At 42.9% G+C, this 19,474-nt stretch overlaps 2 protein-coding genes across 3 annotated transcripts in view; one reads left to right on the top strand and one right to left on the bottom strand.

Moving 5' to 3' along the window:
- The window catches only part of METTL14 (methyltransferase 14, N6-adenosine-methyltransferase non-catalytic subunit), a 61,874-nt gene that overhangs the window by 8,089 nt on the left and 34,311 nt on the right, over positions 1 to 19,474 (bottom strand). For both annotated transcript variants that reach the window (XM_072928813.1, XM_030272034.4), the window contains 6 exons: positions 8,581 to 8,987; positions 8,226 to 8,314; positions 7,403 to 7,490; positions 3,372 to 3,452; positions 2,914 to 3,001; positions 459 to 549 (listed from right to left, as the gene is read on the bottom strand). In XM_072928813.1, the coding sequence (XP_072784914.1) occupies positions 459 to 549; positions 2,914 to 3,001; positions 3,372 to 3,452; positions 7,403 to 7,490; positions 8,226 to 8,314; positions 8,581 to 8,646 (503 nt within the window). In that variant the 5' untranslated portion in view covers positions 8,647 to 8,987. The remainder of the gene's footprint in view (positions 1 to 458; positions 550 to 2,913; positions 3,002 to 3,371; positions 3,453 to 7,402; positions 7,491 to 8,225; positions 8,315 to 8,580; positions 8,988 to 19,474) is intronic.
- PRSS12 (serine protease 12) overlaps positions 17,130 to 19,474 on the top strand; it is a 33,308-nt gene continuing 30,963 nt past the window's right edge. Inside the window, exon 1 of the mRNA XM_030272032.4 lies at positions 17,130 to 17,726. Within this exon, the coding sequence (XP_030127892.4) occupies positions 17,408 to 17,726 (319 nt within the window). The 5' untranslated portion in view covers positions 17,130 to 17,407. The remainder of the gene's footprint in view (positions 17,727 to 19,474) is intronic.

The following is a 19,474-nucleotide window of genomic DNA, read 5'->3' on the forward strand; positions in this document are numbered from 1 at the left end:
CTTATTGATGTGGACACTGAGATAAGAGCTGAACACTATACAAAAACCAGCTGCTACAAGAAAAGCTAAGGTTATATTAGGAGGCAATTTTTTTAAAGCTCTTCTTGTTATCATAAACCACATGATAATGTGAGATTCACCACCACATGATATTCTCTTAGTTCCCAAATTAAAGCCTGCAGTTGACAATTTGGTCTTAAAAAATCAAAGCTTTAGAGACTATAAATAATCACACACTGGAAAGCAAATCTGGTTTATACGCTGTATTAAACATCTAGATTAAACTATCAAAATCAGAGTAATCTTATTCTTCTATGCTTCAATTGATTCATTTGTATAAACAAACAGAAAGAGAAAATGTAAATTCCAAGCAGGTGCTGAAGATAGAGATTTGCAAAGCAGACAGCTAACTTCAAACAGGTCTGGAGAAGAAAGGCATTTTCCACAAGAACACTTACATGGGAGGAGTGTTAGATTTAGATATCAGCTCATCCTTCAATCTGATGAGCTCTCTAAGTTTTGGATATTCTTCAAACCTATCTGCTAAGCCTAAGAAGAAGAAAACATGAAGTTAACAACTACTTAACAGAGTAAATCTCTATCAGTTAAGCATTGTCCAGTATTCTGAATAGGTCCAAATGTTAATACTTAGCCTCATTTTAATTTTTGTTAGAACAAAGCAAACCTTTTAAAGCAGTTTTTCATTCAGTACTTGACAAAAGCCTCCTGCCCTCACCCAGCTAATCAGGGCTGTTACTAATGCAGTGTCTATGCCCTGATCTTCTCTAGGGCACTGCAGTGGATCAGGAATTCACAACTCCTGTTACCAGAAGAAAACAACCTTTAATTTAAACTGAAAGTGCCAGAATGATGAAAGAAGTTATTTTGGCTTTCCCCCATCCATACATTTCTATAAAGATCTAATTAACATTAATTCACAGCATAGTCTGTGTAATCTTTGACAGCTGTTTCCAAAGTGGAACCTGGGGTGTGGCTGGTTCCCTGAGGCAACCTTCACACTGAGATTTGGTGCTGTGGTGGCAGTCATGAAGATCCGAACACATGTTCCTACATTTAGCTTTGTGACGTCAATTTTCCAGCCTTTCGTGTGCACAGAATGCGAAGGAGAGAACCCTCATTAGATCTTTTGCAGCAAATGTTGTAAAAAGGAAAATATACTTTGAAGTATATTTCATTCTCCCTTAGAGACAATGGGTTTGCTACCGCCAGCAGCAGGTTCAGCATAAACCAACAAAGTGCCATTCCTGCTTCCCAAGCAGTTTCACTTCTATTTAAGTAGGAGTTATTCCAAAGGCTTCACATTCATTTAAAAGTACAACTTGGAATGGTATAATAAATCACTGTAAAAAGCCTCACCCAAACCTATGAACCCTTCATTGCTCTCCTTATTTTACTTCAAACTTCCTGAGTTCCAATCCTAGGAATGCAATGATAAAAGCAAAGTACCTAACCTTTATTATCTCTTGCTACTTGTGCATAACACAACCCAAAGTTATTTCATTCTTTTCCTTACATATGTAAACTACTTAAAGCTACTGCTGGGTTCTCCTGATTTCCACCACTGTGCTGCTTCCAACCATTGTGAGTCCAATACCCCTGGGCAGCAGCAGCTAAGCAATAGACGCAAGAGAATTTTCAACCAAAACCCCCGAACTAACCAAACGGAGACCCACAGGTCTCTCCCTCTTTTCCAACATCAACATCAGAAAGATACAGCTGGGTGTTCTCTTAGAACCACTAGTTTTCCTTTGGGCCACGTTCACTAACATATAAGACCTCAGCAGAGTAGTGGTCATGGTGTAGAAAACATGCTCACCAATGTGCAGCTGGACACAGCTCAGCCCTGTTGCAGGCTCTGGCCCAGCTGCTGCTGTGCCTGGGTTCATCTCCACACCAACACCTGCCTGTGTGCTCTGTCCCTTCCCCACCCATTACACAGCAGAGAAATCATGGCACAAAACAAAGGCTGCTGTTTCTCCATACTCATTTCCAAGAAGAGTGTAGAACTGCCTCAAGTACATAACTGTGAAGGCCAAGGGCTTTTGAGATAAAGATCCAATTGAGTCAAAACAGCCCATTTTTCTTTAAAAACATCCAGATGTGTTTCACAGAACCATTCACAAAATATAGAGAAGAATAAACTAAAAGCCTCAGGAGGCAAACCAAACCTCTTTGGGCTGCCATCTAATAACAAACCCCCTTGCCTTGGCAATCTTACGCTTGATAAAATACAGAGAATTGTTACATAAAACTGCAGAGGGAGATGTTCTGCTCCTTTTAAAAAACAAATGCCAGGCACCTATTCTGGGAAACAGGACCAAACAATGCCTTAGTTTTAGCAAGTTTAAGTTCAGGCCCAGTGTAGCATAATTTCAGAGTAAGTTATGTCTGGATACATGTAAACTTGAAAAGCAACGTCCTCTAAACCTGGGCATTCTAACGAGCAGTGACCTAATTTAGCTGAGACACATTATCCATATTGCTTCCTGACTTAAATGTCAGTATTTCCCATACTTTACTTTTGTAAGAGGCAATACAGCCCAGTACACAGGTGAACTGTAAACTTCCAGAGGTTTCAAGATCTCATTAAACTCATCTACTTTCTGGAATCAAAATAGCTTAGGTTGAAAAAAAAAAATCTTCCTGGTGAAATACTTTCAAGTAAAACCAAGGGTAAGAGCAGTCTTGATAATAATGACCTCCTAAGTAACTGAAAATAAAACCATTCATGTAGATGCCTATAATGATATGTACGCACACTGAGACAAAAAACTAGGAACAGTTTGCATATCTACAGTTCCCAGAAACTGTAAGGAATTACAAAAGGGGAAGAAAAAGAAATGCTATTGAATCAAATGAGTCATCTTCAAACAGTAACTGGCTGTGACATACCAACGTCTCTGATGAAGTTCTGGGGTCTGTGTCCTGTATCCACAAAGTGCTGGCAGTAATCATTGTGTGGATTTAAGCTCTGAGTGCCCTGGAGAACAGGAAGAAGTTCAGTGGGAGCAACAGGAGATGAGGACATACACAGACACATTGTATCTGTTAGTCTGATAAATGAGAAAGGAGCAGATTATCTTTTCAACATGCCTTTACAAGTTTTACTGGTCAAGACCATCCTTTTAGTTCCAAACCTGGCCCACCATTCCTGCAGCCCATCGCAAGGTCCCTCAGAATAATGCAAACACCAGCTACAGTCAGATCTGGCACAGGCAACTTCTGTACCTGTGAGTTCTGAGCCACTACTTCAGCCTTTAAAGCTGTATTTCAGATCCCATCAGTTGCAGAAACAGTTTAAGACAACTAGGCCAGCTTTGACTACATTTCCAATTGCAAAAGCAGCTCACCTTCAGAAAGGTACTGGAATCTTTGTAAATCTCTTCTTCATAGGGCAAATTTTCTTCATCTTGCTGCAGCTCCACTTCATCCTTGGAAATAAAGCAGGTATTACAAGTGTGCATACAAGATCAAGCTGTTTCTGTCCTTTCCTTAAGAAGCAGACCACAAGGAGAAGTGGACTGTCTACAAACAGCAGATCCAGCTCCACTGTTCGAGTGGGGGGAAAAAAATTACCTGTTCCCCAAAAAATCTGCACCTTTCTTACTAACAAGGAAAGTGTTACTGCGAAAGGCCTCTGAAAGAAAGAAAAAGTAAGAACCCCTTCACTTCCAGCCCCTGACAGTTCTTTACAAGGTGTAGAACTTTACCTTTTTGTCCCACAAAACTTTTAATTTTTGGACTGAAAGTGCATATTTTGTTGACGTTCTTCTGCAGCAGAACTACTGAGCATTTATATCCACACAGTCATCTCTTACTTTCCAGCCTTAGCAAAGTCCACACTTTGAAGAAACAGCTTATGGTACAAGTCAGTATTTAATCTGGACTGTCCTTAAATGTAACTTTAACATTTCTCTTCTATAGCCCCAGAATTTACATTAAAACTAGAGAGCCACCAACTGTTCATTCAACAGATTTCTGGGATTCAGAGATCTGTTACACAGACATACTCTGAACATCCAACACAGAACTCAGAGACAACAGAGAGACTCACTTCACATCACTTTCTGCCTCTGCACTAATTCTGGATCAACCCAGTATGTAGATTTATAGAACACAGAAGTACAACTGAAGAACTACTAAATTGATAACATCTGCCATATTATTACAGCTGTATTTACCCTAGGCTACATAAGCTGTCTGAATACAGAATAAAAAATTAAGTGCTGTCCCTCCCAGTTTTGGTCCCTCTAAATGTCAAAATCTTCAAGTAAGCTTCTGTTATTTCCAAGGTGGAGCTTTAGACCAACTTCTGAAATGTCTGATGCGATAAATAGGTCACAGCTTCCTCTTCCCTATTCAGGTGATGAACTTAGAGATACACAGTCTTTTTGCTTGTCTGTTTAACCAGATCAAAAAAAAAGATTACAATCAGAAACAGCAAGAGTCTTTGAAAGGAAAAGAAATGTACAGACAAGCAGCAGCAAGTGTTATTCGGGCCAAAAAAAAAGCTGAAGGCCTGAGTTTTACTAAAAACTGCTTATGCCATCATTAGTTACACCTGTTTCCCTCTTTCATCTTTGTCTTTTGATGACAAGTACCAGTTAGACACCTGAGTGATCCCAGCTCTCTTTTCGCCTTCGTAAGTAATTTTATAAGAGTCTTGTGGTCACAAACAAAAGCCCACACCACCAACTTTTAAAGAGAAAGGACACAAGCACAGCAGAGACAGAACGACACCAGCAGTAACACAAGATACTAGGTTTTTGTACATTAATAATCTGTGTTTTTCAAAGCATCTGCTATAGAGCTGCTGCGTTAGGGAAACAGAAACGCCCCACAATATTCCAACATAGCTTGTTTCAAATGACTGGAGATACATGGAATCCATGATTCAACCAAGTAAGCTTTCTTCAGCCTCCACAACAATGGCATGGAAGCATTCCGAGCCTGCAGGTCTCTGCTTGCACAAGTAGAACAGGGCAGTCTCTAAGTAGACAGCAAAACAGAACCACAAGCAGTTTTGTACTCCACACACCAGACACTCAAACAGGTTCAAACAATGGAGTCAAATCACCTGGGGAAGGCAACAGGTGGAACAGCACTCACAGCTCCCGGAGGGTGGTGAAAAGCCTCACAGTGGCAGCAGAGATTCTAATCCCAATTATATCTCACTTCCAAATACAGACCATGGAACACAACTAACCCTGGGACAACTGTTACAATTCCACAAGAAAAAAGTATTTTAGGAGCTCTCCAGAACCACAACTGAACTTTCTGACTTTAAAATATCCATTATTCATTTTTCCAATAGTGCATCTTTTTCCTATCACCCACCTCCCAAGGCTGGTAAGGCAGAGCCAGGCTCCAAGACTGGAGTCAAGCTGCCAGACTAGAGCCAATGCTGCCCTTTGTTCTCACATCAGCCTAAGCCTTATGAAGAATCACCACTATAAATTGACACCTATCCTACAGAAAAAACAAAAACAGACACATAGAAATTAAAAAAAACCCACCAAAATTAAAACACATTGATTTTTTTCTTGTTTTGCATCAGATGTTCCTACATGGCTGAGAAAAGTAAGATACTTCACCTTTTATCTTAGAAACTGTTCTCACACAGGTTTGAGGGTACTTCACTTCCAACAAATCTGAAGCCAGGGCACAAAAATTTAAAATCATTTCAGAAGAATTACCTGATCCCATCATATAGAACCCAACACTGCAAGTCTGGGGTACAGACACAAGTCCCTTCACATCAGAAATACCTCTAATTTTCTGAACAAAACTGGCAAACTTGCAAAACTTGTCCACAACACTTCTAGTTAAGTCTATTATTGCTTTTGTCTAAGTTGCATTAAACACAATACAACAGGGCTTGACACCTTAAGGATCCAGTATGAGTTCATATTACAAGACTAAATTTAAGCAGACTCAGAGAGATTGGGAAAATGAAGATGGAATTTTACTGTTCTTATCTCCTTGCCAATAGAGAATTAGCAATGCCTGCAGGAAACAGCTGATGACTCCACAATAGATGTTCTACTCTGAGGTTTCAGGTTTCTTATGTCTGTTTATCTGCTCGACTGAATTTTGTCTAAGCTACTGTTATTAAAATATTCTTCCATTTTAACAATATAGAAAAAGTCTGGCCACTTGCAATTGTTCACAGCCCACCTCAGAGTAAGTCTTCTCCACAATGATTAAGAAAATCTTAATTATAAGATTAATGTACTTTGCCAACCTGAGTAACTTACCCACCTATACTTTATAGGTAATTAAAATTTAGTTCTTTAACCATATACTTGGTGAAGAAGTAAAATTAATTGATATTAACTGATCACTAATGCAAGAATAAAAACACTGCTTCACGAACAGCCTTCTAACTCATGGTAACCATTCCTTTACTAAACAGGGTATACAGACTAACACTTATCACGTTAAAAATAATGTCTGTCTCTTCACAGAAAGACTTTCAAAATCAACCATCAAAAACCATCCTGTCACACTTTAACTTCTTGGTTTAGTAAGATAAAAGGTAGACATTATTACAGGAAGATTTACAAACCTGAACACAAATGTAACATGATGAAGGCTTTGTATGTAAAAAATTACTATTTCAGGCATCCAAGAGAATAGCAGACACGGAACTATTTCATAAACACACTGACACTGATTCGATTTAACCACAGAAACAAGGTTATTAGGACATGGAAAAAAAGGGAGGAGGACATACACTGCAACCAGATCCCAGACCAAATCATAAAGACAGCTGTATCATAGTCATACCTTTGTTTAAGCTCTTTCTAGCTCTTATCTTGGCCAAAACATCACACGAGGAGAAAGCTGTCATATAGCTTTGGGATGAGAGTATTACACTTCAGTGACCATGGAGGCATTTTGGTTTGTTTTTCTTAACCTAACTTTTCCTGGACATTTTGGACACTTAAAAGAACATCCCAAACCAAGCCTCTTACTTCCACTTCCCTTAGGATCCCTTGTTGCTTCCACTCATCCAGAACTGCATTCCTTGGCACTGCACAGATGGGCCAGAAGACACTCTCAGCCTCCCTTGTCTCAGCCCATGGCCTGTGCCTGCTGCTAACCACAGGCTTTCCTTTTGACACAATGAAATTCTTTCCACTGGAGTCTAGTGAGTGTACAGTTCAATGTACCTAGGTCACACCTGAGGTGAACCACATAGCATCTATGTCCTCTCTCTTCCACTTCTGCAGTGGAAGGCATAAAGGGAGATGCCACTGTGGAACATACATATTAAAGGATGTATACACATCACATTTATTTTAACATGCACACAAATTTTTTAAGTACCTCAGGGACATAACACCAGAGAAAAGTAACTTTTTCCTCTTTTTCTTACCTTATATTCTTCAATCTCTTCCTCATCAGCTTCTCCCTCATCTGGATATTTACGTTTTGCATTTGGTGCAGAAGTATCATAAGCAGCCCTATGAAAAGCCAAAAATCCTCGTAAAAAAGTTTCTATCTCCAAAGAGAAGTGTTCAGGAATCTTTCATAATATATCTTGTCTGCATGCTACAAATTTGAAATAATTTCAAAACATCATACATGAAAAGCTATTCCTCTCTCAGTATATTTGAGTTCAGCACAACTTATTAAGAATACAACTCTTGAAAAGAGTAATTCCCTTGCCTTTCTCATTTTTCTGCTCTCAAAAGTACAGCTTATTTTAACCACTGCAGTATATCAAGAGAATTAAGCTAATTCCCTTCCATTTCTCATTTTTCTGTTTTAAAAGGTACAGCTTGTTTTACGTCAGAGCAGTTTGTCTACAAAATTAAGCCTGTTCACACATATGCAAGAATTGATAAGCAGTAGATGTTCTGTCCTAGACACAGCCGTAGTTTCATGAGAATTTTCGAACTGAACTGCCCAGAACTGTGCTTAGCAAAAGCATGAGGGCTCTGGGACCCAAGCAGATGGCCCATTCTAAATTCAGATCTCGGCTTTCCTACACAGTAGCTTTTTCACACCAGAAACAAAAGTCAACCTGTATTTCCAATCTCCTCTTAGAAGAGAATAACTACACCCTACTCGCCTTAGTCGCAGCTCTGAGTTGATTACTGAATTTCCTTTCACCGAGTGCAACCCCATCGCACTTCCCGGGCCTATACTCCTATCGAGCACCAAGTTTTGCACAGCCACCGCCCTCCAATACTGACCTGCAGGTCTCCCTGGTTTCAGCGATCTCCCGCTGCTCATCCTTGCTGTTGAGCACGGCGCCGATGCTGTCCGCGTTTTCGGCCCCCAGCTGCACAGCGGCAAACACAAAGTCACACCGCGGCCAGCCCAGAGCCGGGCCGCCCCAGCCCGCGGGCCGCCCCAGCCCGCGGGCCGCCCCAGCCCGCGGGCCGCCCCAGCCCGCGGGCCGCCCCAGCCCGCGGGCCGCCCCAGCCCGCGGGCCGCCCCAGCCCGCGGGCCGCCCCAGCCCGCGGGCCGCCCCAGCCCGCGGGCCGCCCCAGCCCGCGGGCCGCCCCAGCCCCCGCCCCGCAGCGCCCCGGCTGCTCCCGGCCGTACCTGCTGCGCCAGGAGCTGGCGGCGGAGCTTCTGCCGCTCGCGGATCTCCTGCAGGCGGCTGTTCATGGCCCGCACCGGCCCCGCGCCGCCGCGCTCCCGCCGCCGCCGTCACTTCCCGCCCGCGCGTCACTTCCGTGCCGAGCGATTCCCGCAGGGGAATCCCGGTGCCCGCACGCCGGCCGTGTCCGTGGGGTGCGGGCGGTGTTCGGGTGTTCGCTCAGCCGCTGCAGTGCACGGACCGCGCCTGAGGCGACACCCGGCTCAGGCCGCGTCACAGCTAGGACCACTTAATCACCTGGTCGGTTTTTCTAAAGTCCGTCCTTTATATCCAATTCCATATCCAGCGTGGTTATTCGTAGGATAACATTAATATTCTGCTTCATCTTCTGATCCTTTAGAAACTTTAGCTGTGAGGGAAGAGGATCTTTGAAGCTCTTTTCATCTGATTTTTGGTATCTTTCCCACCTCCTCCTATTTTCCCTCTCCTCTGTATTGTCTGTCTGGGAATGTATCCATATTTCATGCTGACTTTCTGAGAACTATTCGGAATGCAGTGAAGAATAAGGATGGAAATAAAGGCCTGCAATAAACGTCAGTACCTGCTGTCACACAAAAGGAAACTTAACAAAAGAATAAAGAAACATTACAAATTATCTCACAGTTGTAATTAATGCTAATGTTTGCTCGCCTGACAGGGACCAATTCTTCCCGTAGTTGCCAGACCCAGCGACGTGGGCAGCAAGAGCTGAGAAGTGACACTCATGTCCCTGCTACACACGGCATGCTGTTCCTCTGCTGGTTTCTGAGGGCCAGATAATGACACACTTTAGTGATACAAGATGTTATTCTCCCTTTTTTGAATGTGGTATATATTGTGTACATGACAATAACATTATGCAGGTCACATGGTCACACTGAAAACTGAGAAACATGCATGAAGAGAAGGAAATTAAAGAAGTCCAGACTAACACAAAAAGAAACCATTTGCAGCTACTTACATTTCTCAGTGATACAATATCCTAGAATTATGAGGGAGCTTTTGAAATGTTAAAACCCTACCGTACCAAAAGTTATTTTTTAAAATTTCCTTAGGGAACACATTACTAGTTATACTGTCTTATCCATGGAAATATTATGGGGAAAGAAATGCTCAGTAGCTGTCTCGTGCTACTGTACACTACTTTGATATTGTTGGCTGTAATGAATACAGTAGAAGTCTCTGTGCAGTAACAAAATCACTTCCTCCTGGATGTGATCTGATGAGGTTTGTGGGAGCCTGCACTCCATTTTTAGAACTTGTTGGTAAGATGAGCTGATCTTTGCAACATTAAGGGCTATGAAGATGTTCTGCTGTATATATGCACTCTTTCAAAACAAAAAAGTTGTATTTTTGCAGAATGCTCCATGCTTTTCTTCTCTGTGCATGCTGTGGTTTCAGCTCTCTGAGCCTTATATCCAGCCCGTGTTTCAGTTAAGGTAATGATCAGACAGAATTCTCACTGGTCTAATGGTGATTAAGGAGTTTATGGAGCTGCCATCAACTCTGATCCATTATCCAGACTTTTCCCTTCGTATTTATGAAGCCAATTGTTTTGACATCCTGTTTTTATTTAGCTGATTATCCCTGAGTTCATTATCTTTCACTTCTCTTTGCTGACACACATTCAATCTTTTTAGTTATTACTATCGTGATAATTTTGAATTCAAATACTGTCCTCCAGCCTACTTTTATCTACTTTCAACGTCAGGTGGTTGTACAATAAGCAGATATTCTCTGCCACTTTGTTTAACCATTTACGGCATTATAAACCACTTTTAACACAAAACTGTACACAGGATCCCCACCTTATTTATTTTAAAGCATTGTAAAATTTCAACTACATTGTTGAAAGGAGGCACAAATACCAAGTATATCTCTGTGTATCACTTTATAGCAATCAATATGAAATGGGTGCTGCAGCTCTGCATGTATTTGTGAAAAGAAGCTAGGAACTACTGAGATCTGTATTTTTTTAAATGATACCAATATGGGCAAACTAAGGCATGTATTCATAATGCACAATATCTTCTCACTAACACGAGAAGATTGGTTTCAAGGAAATTACTAACCTAATACATCCAAGAGACCGTGGATTATAAACACTCATCAGTATATTCCCCTCCTTAACAGTTCCCAAATAACTCGATAAAACAAAAGGTAATTTGAAATTTGTCCTGCTTTCAATACAAGCCAATAAATCCCAGTCTCTCCGAGTCAAGTAAGTATAAACTGTTTTACCTTTCCCTTCAGTAAGTATGAGAATATGTGTTCCTTTAAAATAATAATAATATTCTTATCCAAAACTATTACTAATGATGAGAATGAAGCCTCTGTCTTTCTCAGAAAACAAATATATATAAAATAGGTAGGATTAAATTTGGGTAATGTTGACCAAGAATCATTGCATATATGTAGCTCAGCACTAAATTAATTCCTGCATCCTTTGAAACTGCAGGAAAAAAAAAAGTCTTTACAGACTGTGTGTGTGTAGCTGTTGGAGATAATGTAGCAAACAGCAGAAATGCCTCATTCCACTGCTGCTAATGGGAAGATGGGACTTGAGCTAGGTGGAAAACAAAAACACAAACCAACCCTGCCTGCCTCACTTTCTGTGGTTTGGAATTTTCACTGCACTTACACGTCACAACAATGAAAGGCAGAATTCTGAAACAGGTATTATTAAGAAATGTTTTGAGAAATTTATCTCTGAGCAAAGAGAAGACAAATGCTACATTCCAGACATAAATAATTGGAGGGAACTACCTGGATTGTTTGTGAGGGAAAAACTTATTTAAACAAGTACATTTTTAAAGCATTGTTTACCTCAGGGAACCTTCTACACATGAATGTCAGAGGAAATTGTAGAAGGTCATATATTTCAGCTCTGTGAACCAGTTGTCCTCAGTGACAGGGGATGTTTTGTATAAATAGGCTTAATCCTTCTCAGTGGCAGGCTTACCTAATGTTGACTCATTTGCAAGGGCCATCTTCTACATAAAAAAGAGTCCAAAATGTATATTTTATGATGAAGAAAACATTTTTTTTTTTCCCACATTTTGTGTCCCTTAAAGGACTGACTCACTTACCAAATCCTACATAGACTCAGGGTAGTCAGGTTTGGAACTGAAGTTCCATTTCTCAGCAAAACTCCACTAAGCTTGTTTGTTAACAAATGTGATTTTCTATACCATTTCTTCAAAATATCCTCCTTGGCATATTCTTGCCTCTTTAAATATACTTATCTATAGGCTGGCTACACAGCCTCCCCTTTCACCCAGTTAACAGACTGCAACATATGGGATGCTGCCTTTACTTCCCACTGTGAGCATCAGGAGATAAAGCAGCACCTCTCTTGTATTCCCACAGGCAGGCTGGGGCTCTCCTGCTCGCACATTCCAGTCTCACTCCCCATTCTGCCACATGGCACCGCACACTTGGGATCTGCTTCTGTGAGAGGAGCATAAGGAGTGCTTGGAGGTTACTCAGGGAAGCAATATCAAACCAGGCTCAAACCTCACAGCACTGAGAATTCATGAACAGGCCTGTATGCTGTGCCAGTTGCATGTTCCTGGGTGTTGCTGAAATAGTAGCAACACCATGGACATATCCTGTCTCCAGTGCTCCAAAGTGTTACACCAGGTACTCCTGTAACCTGCTTTACACATGCAACAGAGACTGGTCCCCAGTTTTAAACCCTTCAGTTTTAACTGCAGTTACTTCATCATGTCTGTGGAACCCAGTGCTGAACACATATACACCCATGTACTGAACTCCTTCAGGAAATCAAGTTTCTTATTGCCTTGTTCCAGGAAAACAGTTTCTGTATTCCCTTATAATATGAACTCAGCTCCTTGTACAAGAAAGTACATAACACTTTAAAAAAGCTTTTCCTGTGATCTCATTAATGTGCACACTGTGATATGTGTTAATGGAAACCTCATCAATTAATGGCTGTTCAGCGACATCCTGTGCAATGCAGGGTCACCCTATGGAGCTTATATGGAATTAGGGACAAAAGGCCTATTGTCTTCCACATAAGCACAAACCCAAATTAATTTTGAGTCAGACTTGGCAGCATTTCAAATTTCTGCTGCCCATGTAGTTAAAAAGAATGACACTAATGAATAAAATTATTTTATAAGAGCGCTGACTTACATCCTAAAAATGTTGACTCATTTCAGCACCCATTCCATGGCTCATTTTGCACATGGAAGTCTCCTTTGTGTGAAGCCTTGCTTCCTCTCCTAGTCCTGACTTCAGCCTGGTGTTTGATCTCACCCAGTGCCCACTAGGTCATGTGTACAAGTTTTTCCATTTATTCCAGCACTTGATCTATTTGCCCCAGCCTAGCTAATTATATGGGAAAAAAAGTCCAAAATTATTAGCTAGACAGTAAGGAAATAATTTCATTTGGTGCCTGGCAATTTGATTACATTTTCTCTGCTTTGTACTTCTTTCCTGGGGGGAACTTTTCACATAGCTCGTTGCCTGAAGTCAGCTCTTGGTCTGAGCTGTCCCATCTGTGCTGCTGCTTGACACTAATGTGGGCAGGAGGGAAAGCAGGAGAGAATACCTTGGATAGGGCTATCAGTGGCAGTGAGACAGGACTGAGTCAGGCCTTTACTTGTCACCAGTATTTTAACTGAATTCCATCAACAGCTGGAAGTGCTCAGCTTTTCTAAAATCTCTGCTGACAGCACACTGTATGAGTGACTCAAAAATAAAGGTAAGCAGCTTTACTGAACACAGGAAGAGGCTAATCAGTGAATTTTCCTATTGATTCAAATGGCAGCAGAATTAGACTGATTCTCCAGTGGAATTTTAAATGTCGGGTATTAAATGTTTTGAAATTCAGGATTACTATTTTTGCACTGTTAACCCACACACATCAGATATTTTCACCTATTCACATGAACCACTCATTGAAAATTAGTCCTCTAATAACCTGTATCCTCACACGATGCAAAATCAGAGCCAGCCACAGGGAAGAACTATCAAGTGCTTTTAGAAAGCTATTAGGAGGAAGGAAGTTCTTGAGTAAGTTGCCTTTAAAGCCTTGCATATTATGAAGAACCCACACTGCTCTGTATTATGTGAATATTTCCATTATTTCCATTTCTTGGGTAACCTAAGGAATCTATGCACGGAAATATGAGGGGGGCAGGGGGTGTTGAAGTGGTCAGATCCATTCATTACTATGAATTATTTATTATTCTTTGTTTTATCAACAGTTTAGTGTTGGGACTATCAAAAATCAGTAGAGAAAAAAGCAGCCAACCCTGTGGAATTGTACAGAAACTAAAACCTATTGTGGCAGATGATTTCCAACTGCTGTCACAGAAATTGCTAGTGCACGGCACAGACTCCCCAGCTTTGGTCATGAGTGGTGGTCTATGGGACTGCTGTCAAGACAAGCTAAATACTGAGACTAAGTATTTTGCAAAATGGGGAATGGGCCTCACCTGGAGCCAGTTCACCCACTGTAATGTCGTCTTAATGGATTATGTTCCCTACGAATCCCAAAAGACCATAACAGGACTTTGCTTTCCTATAAAAATACAGGCCTTGTTAAACACAGATTACTGACTTAAAATCCCCCAGTGCTGCCAGGAGTTTAACTAGCAGTTTCCAAAGATTTATGATTTTTCAGCATGTTTTGCCTTTTTTTCCTGAAAAGCTGGATACTGTAATTTCAGAATCCATGTTATATGTAACACGCAGATTGATTTTGAGGTTTCCAAAGAGCTACTTGCCTATTTTCCTAAGAAGACATTTTTTTTTCTTCCCTTTTCATTTGCAATTCCTTTTTTATTTGCATTTCCTTTTTCAAAAGCAATTCAATTTGTGAATGAGTTTTCAACAGTTTAGTACAGCAGAGAGAACACTTTTAAAGGTGCTAAATGCACTAAGAGCATTTCATATTTGGCATCTTTCTAGAGCTATAGCAGAGTAATAATCCCCTGTTCCTTGTTCCTAAATATATGAAGGTAAAGTCCACCCTTAAAGCATAGTGCAGTTTTTTACTGTTAAGTGTGAGAGTCCATTTTAAGTCCAAAAGAATCAATGTTCTCAAAACCACAGTCTATAAATGTCACTCTTGCTTTGTCTTTGCTCTTTCCAATAACTTTTGAGTGATTGTGACTACATGTGACAGAGGCAGAAGTCACAGAGATAATGAGCTTCCTACAAGTGTGATAAAAGCAGTCAAGCAGATCAGAGTGATTCTCTGCATGGCACCTGTAAGTGCCAGAGCCGCAGGACAAACTGTGCATGTGCTCACACTGTTTAGGCACCAGAGAAACCGTATGGGGGAGACACTCAGAAATGCTCAAGCCAAGACAGAAGCTGCAAGACAAGTGCAAAGCATACAGCCTGCAAAAAAATTCCATCAGCTCCAGGATTCTTAGAAGAGTGCCCCTCCTCTTAACAGTGAGTTTACTATCAATGTCTTGAATGGATGCCAGACTGAGTCCCTAATTTGTAAATTGTAACAAAAGCTTTATTTTCTGTAGCATTAACAGACCTCATATCATAGGGAAAGCTCATTTATAGTTTCTAAAACAAATGAAGGCTCCTTCTCCTTATAAGAGCAGATCAAAAAGAACAATCATCATGATAAAAATTTAAATCTTCAAGAGTCAATCTGTACATGTGGATCCTTCCATTAAACTGGAACCCTGCCTTGGGAGTCAATCATTATTATGCTGCTTTTTTTCTTCTTGATGCTTTTTTGGAATTGTACTTACTTCCAAACCTTTTTCTTCTAGTAGCCTGCCCTCTTTTCCCCCACCTCCTGCTGAGTACCATTTTGCAAGCTCAAGCACAAATACCTCTACCCAAATAGGTAAAGAAGGTTCACTGCACAGCCCACACACCTTGGGGAGGCCAATGCAATCAGAATACATAAATAAGTGCCAGGCTCAGAGCTTTGCCTGAAGCACTTTGGAAGACTCATCACACTCATTTGTTCTCTTCCCCCTGTGCTGATCAAGAGAACCCTTTTTCTTCCAGGATACAGAAGGTTGGAAAAAGAGCTTAGGTCAGGGAAAATTAAATATTGCTGTTACTTGATGCCAAAAGTTGTTTACTAGGCAATGAAGGAAACCTTAACTAGCTAGGCTGAGCATGATTTTAACTGGTCCTTCCCTTAGGATAAAAGCAAGCAACTTGTCACAACAGAAACAGAATTTCAGACAATTTAAAAATGGCCATAATGAGATGTTTTCAGGCTAATGTCTTGTATATAGTCATATACTCTGAAAACAAATTAAATTCTTGCCAGTCTTGATGTTTTTTAAAATAACACATATCCATATCAACAGAAGAAATCTCAGCAAGAAAGAACAATCTGTGCGCTTTTGTCCACAAAGAAGTGCAACAGACACTGTGATAGCATAGTTTTCATGTTGCTGTAGAAACCCCAGCAGAGTATGCTTTAACTTTGTGAATGATTAAAATACAAACTGTAATGCTGCAATAAAGAATTAACCACAGATGAGCAGAACTAAGATGAACACAGGCAATCCCAAACACTATCTTACCTGCTTTCCTTAGCATTGGAGCTCTTTTGTTCTTATAAACAAAAGTTTAAACTGATAAAGTTGCATTTTGCACCTTTTGAACATTTTGGAGGTTGCTAAAGGAAGAGCACAGTTCACTGATTGTATGTGGCATTCTGCATGGAAAGCAGAAATCACCCTCTTTCTTTTAGACTTCTGTCTCAACAAAAGATAGTGGAAATACGTATGTGCTCACTCAAGAACCAGATTAACATTTTCCAGACAAACAAATTAGAGAGGAAAAAGGAACTTATGGAGAGGTGAATCAACAGACTCACAAACCAATTGCCAAATAAAGCGTACGTGCTCCATGAGGCAGAACTGGACCTCAAGAATGAACAACATAGATTAAAACCAGCAGTAAAGTAAAACATAGTATAACTGACCTGAACTAACAACCCAACAATATGAGACAAAGAAGCCATCTGACTGACAGCCATCCCAGTGGGACAAGGAAATCAGAGATGATCAGGTCATGCAGATCTCTGCTGCGCTTAGAAATAAGCAGATTACTATTCAGAGCACATGGGACTGGGATAATGCTAAACCCTCGAAGACATTTCACGGCATTTGTTTCCAGCCCCTTTGTTCCTCGCTAACACGTCTGGGGATCTCTCCATCCCCTATGCCGCCCCGGACGGCCCTGAGGGCCTCTCTCCCCGAAGCTGCGCGCCCCAGGCCGGGCTCTGTCCCGGCTCCTTCTGCTCTTTGTGAGGCTATCGGAGGTCCGGGGGCACGGGACGAGGGCAGAGAAGGTGGCTGCTAGGGGAGCCCCACTGCGAGGGGTGAGGTGAGCCTGCGGAGCTGCGGTGGGACCGCGGGCAGAGCAGAACCCGGAGGGATGCCGGCGAGGGTGAGGGATGGTACAGAGGTTGTAGCCCCGAAGCTGGCGGGGGAACGGGAGGAAGCCCCGCGGCCTGGCTCGGGGGACGCACCTCCTCTGTAAACCCCGCCGGGGCTGCCCGAGGGGCCGTGTCCGTGGCCAGGCGGCCGCTCCGCTCCGCTCCCCGCCGCGCAGGGCAGGCTGCGGCAGGTAGGGAGCCGGCAGCGCCGGGGCTGCGCCTCCCCGCGCCCCGCTCGCCCTGCCCCCGCGGGCCGGGCAGCCGGGGGCGGGCGGCAGGGGTGTGCGGCGAGGGGGATTAGCGGGACGCCGCGGCCCCGCCTTCCCTCCTCGCATCCCGGGCGCGATGAGAGGGGGAGATGGACCCAAGCCGGCGGGACTGGCACCATGACATTCGCCGGCTTCGTGGTGGCGCTGGTAATAGGGGCGATCCCCGGAGCCCGCGGGCCGGGGCAGGTCTCCGCCAGCCTCCCGGCAGCCCGCGCCCCACAGCCGCCCGCCGGCTGCCCCGCCGGGGGCTTCCCCGCGGCCCAGCGCCCCTGGGCACCGGCGGCGCCTCCTTTGCCGCGGCGGGGGGCGGCGGGCCGGGCGCCGCGGGGCCGCCGCAGCTCCTGCGCCCTGCCCGGCGGCGCTGAGGGGCGACCCGGCTGCGCCCCCGGAGCCGGCCGGCGAGCGGCGGAGCGCGGCCGCGCTGACTGCGAGCGAGGTAAGCGGGGACGGGGCAAGCCCGAGGCAGGGGGTGGGGGCGGCAGAGCGGAGCGGGAGGGTGCAGGGGCTGAAGGACGCGGGGGGGAAAACAGACACTGAGAGAGCCTTGGCGGGGCGGCGGCGTTCTCCCATCCCGCAGCCGGTTCCCTGCCGCTTGAGGGAACGGGCAGCGAGGGGATGGACACCGTCTGCCAAAGTGACAGTCAAAGCCGTTCGCAGAGGAGAGTTCAACTCGTGCATCAGAGGATGCAGGGGAAAGACGAACGTCCCGCCTGGGTTTATTCCGCCGCTATTCTAACACTGGCTAGGTGAATAGCGTTTCAAAGCTGTGCCATAAGGGTTCGGTAGGCTCAGTTTGTCAAGGCTGGCTGGCACTCCTTTTTTGTAACCGGGTTCGCTTACCGGCAGAGCACTTGATCTACAGAAGTGGCAGAAAGAGAAACAGAAGAATGCCTGGGTCCAAAGATGAACTGTTTACACAGTATGACTTTCTTTCCCCCCCCGCCCCCCCCCAATCTTAGGATAATGGGGTTCACAAGTTAGTGCTGGTGCTCAACAACATCCGTGAGCTGAGCCAAGAGATTTGTGCTTCCCTCACACTCCCAGCTGAACTCCCACTGACTTCAGTGGAAGTCTTCAGTGTGTAAGGACTGAACAGCAATTTCAGCATCCTGCTCTTGATCAGCTTTACATTTCATCAATGCTGGCATTAAATAAATGGATGTACAGTCTGGTCTGAATGACTTCACATTTTCTCCTGCATTGTGTTGGTATTATCTTCTACCTAATAAGAGTCGAGTCCTATCTATAGCTATACTAAACATGACCAAGCGTAATTGTTGAAATGAAAATAAAATTACCTGCTTAATTGTCCTTCTTTTTACATCTTTTGTAATGGCACAAAGTCAGCAAGAAGGTTGATCATTAATATTATTGTTTGTTGTGAAAGCTGACTTTGGGTTGTGAGGGTTTTTTAAAATTAATTTACTTTCAGATGACTGAAAAGGATTCTTATCCTTCTCTTCCAACAGTACCTATAGAAGGTGTGTGAAAAAAAAAAAGGCTAGTTTGAACAACATGATAATTATACATATAGGTACAAAATACCCCATGAAGAGGATATGAAGGCACCAAGGTCCCTATTGATCATTTACACATTAAAAATATGAAGCTTCCAAAGCTATGCTCCAAGTCAAATGTAATCCTTCAAGAAGACAGAATGATGTTATGCAGTACAGATGTTTCCCTGGGAAGAATACCAGGCAGCTGTTGGCATGGAGGAGAAAACAGATACCTAGACACATGAAAAAACCCCAGAAGCCTTCATGCCCTTTAACTGATCTCACTTTCAGAGAGGGTACCACAGTTGCTTCTCTAATTTAGCCCAGCATATTAATAGTTTTTTTTTAGAATTCTTCAGTCTGGTTCCCAAAATACTTTATGAGGACTTGGTCTAATATAATAAGTGAAGAAGACAGCAGTTTATTGCTAAGAACCCAATCTTGCGCTTAGTAAAGTAAACTTCAGAATCCCCTCTGAGTTCAGCATGAAGGGGATTTAGGCAAAATACCACCAAAAATATGACATGATTTGGGTTTAGCTGTGTCTCTCCAGTATTTTCAGAATGCTGCTTTGTTCCCCCAGAAAAAGGAAATCCAGGTTGGCACCTGCTAAGAGGGCAGACACAGCTACTGCACAATAGTCAATACTTTGTAATGGACAGATCATCTGTTCCTCTTGGACTCG

Source organism: Taeniopygia guttata, chromosome 4, assembly GCF_048771995.1.
Source record: "Taeniopygia guttata chromosome 4, bTaeGut7.mat, whole genome shotgun sequence".
Taxonomy (NCBI): domain Eukaryota; kingdom Metazoa; phylum Chordata; class Aves; order Passeriformes; family Estrildidae; genus Taeniopygia; species Taeniopygia guttata.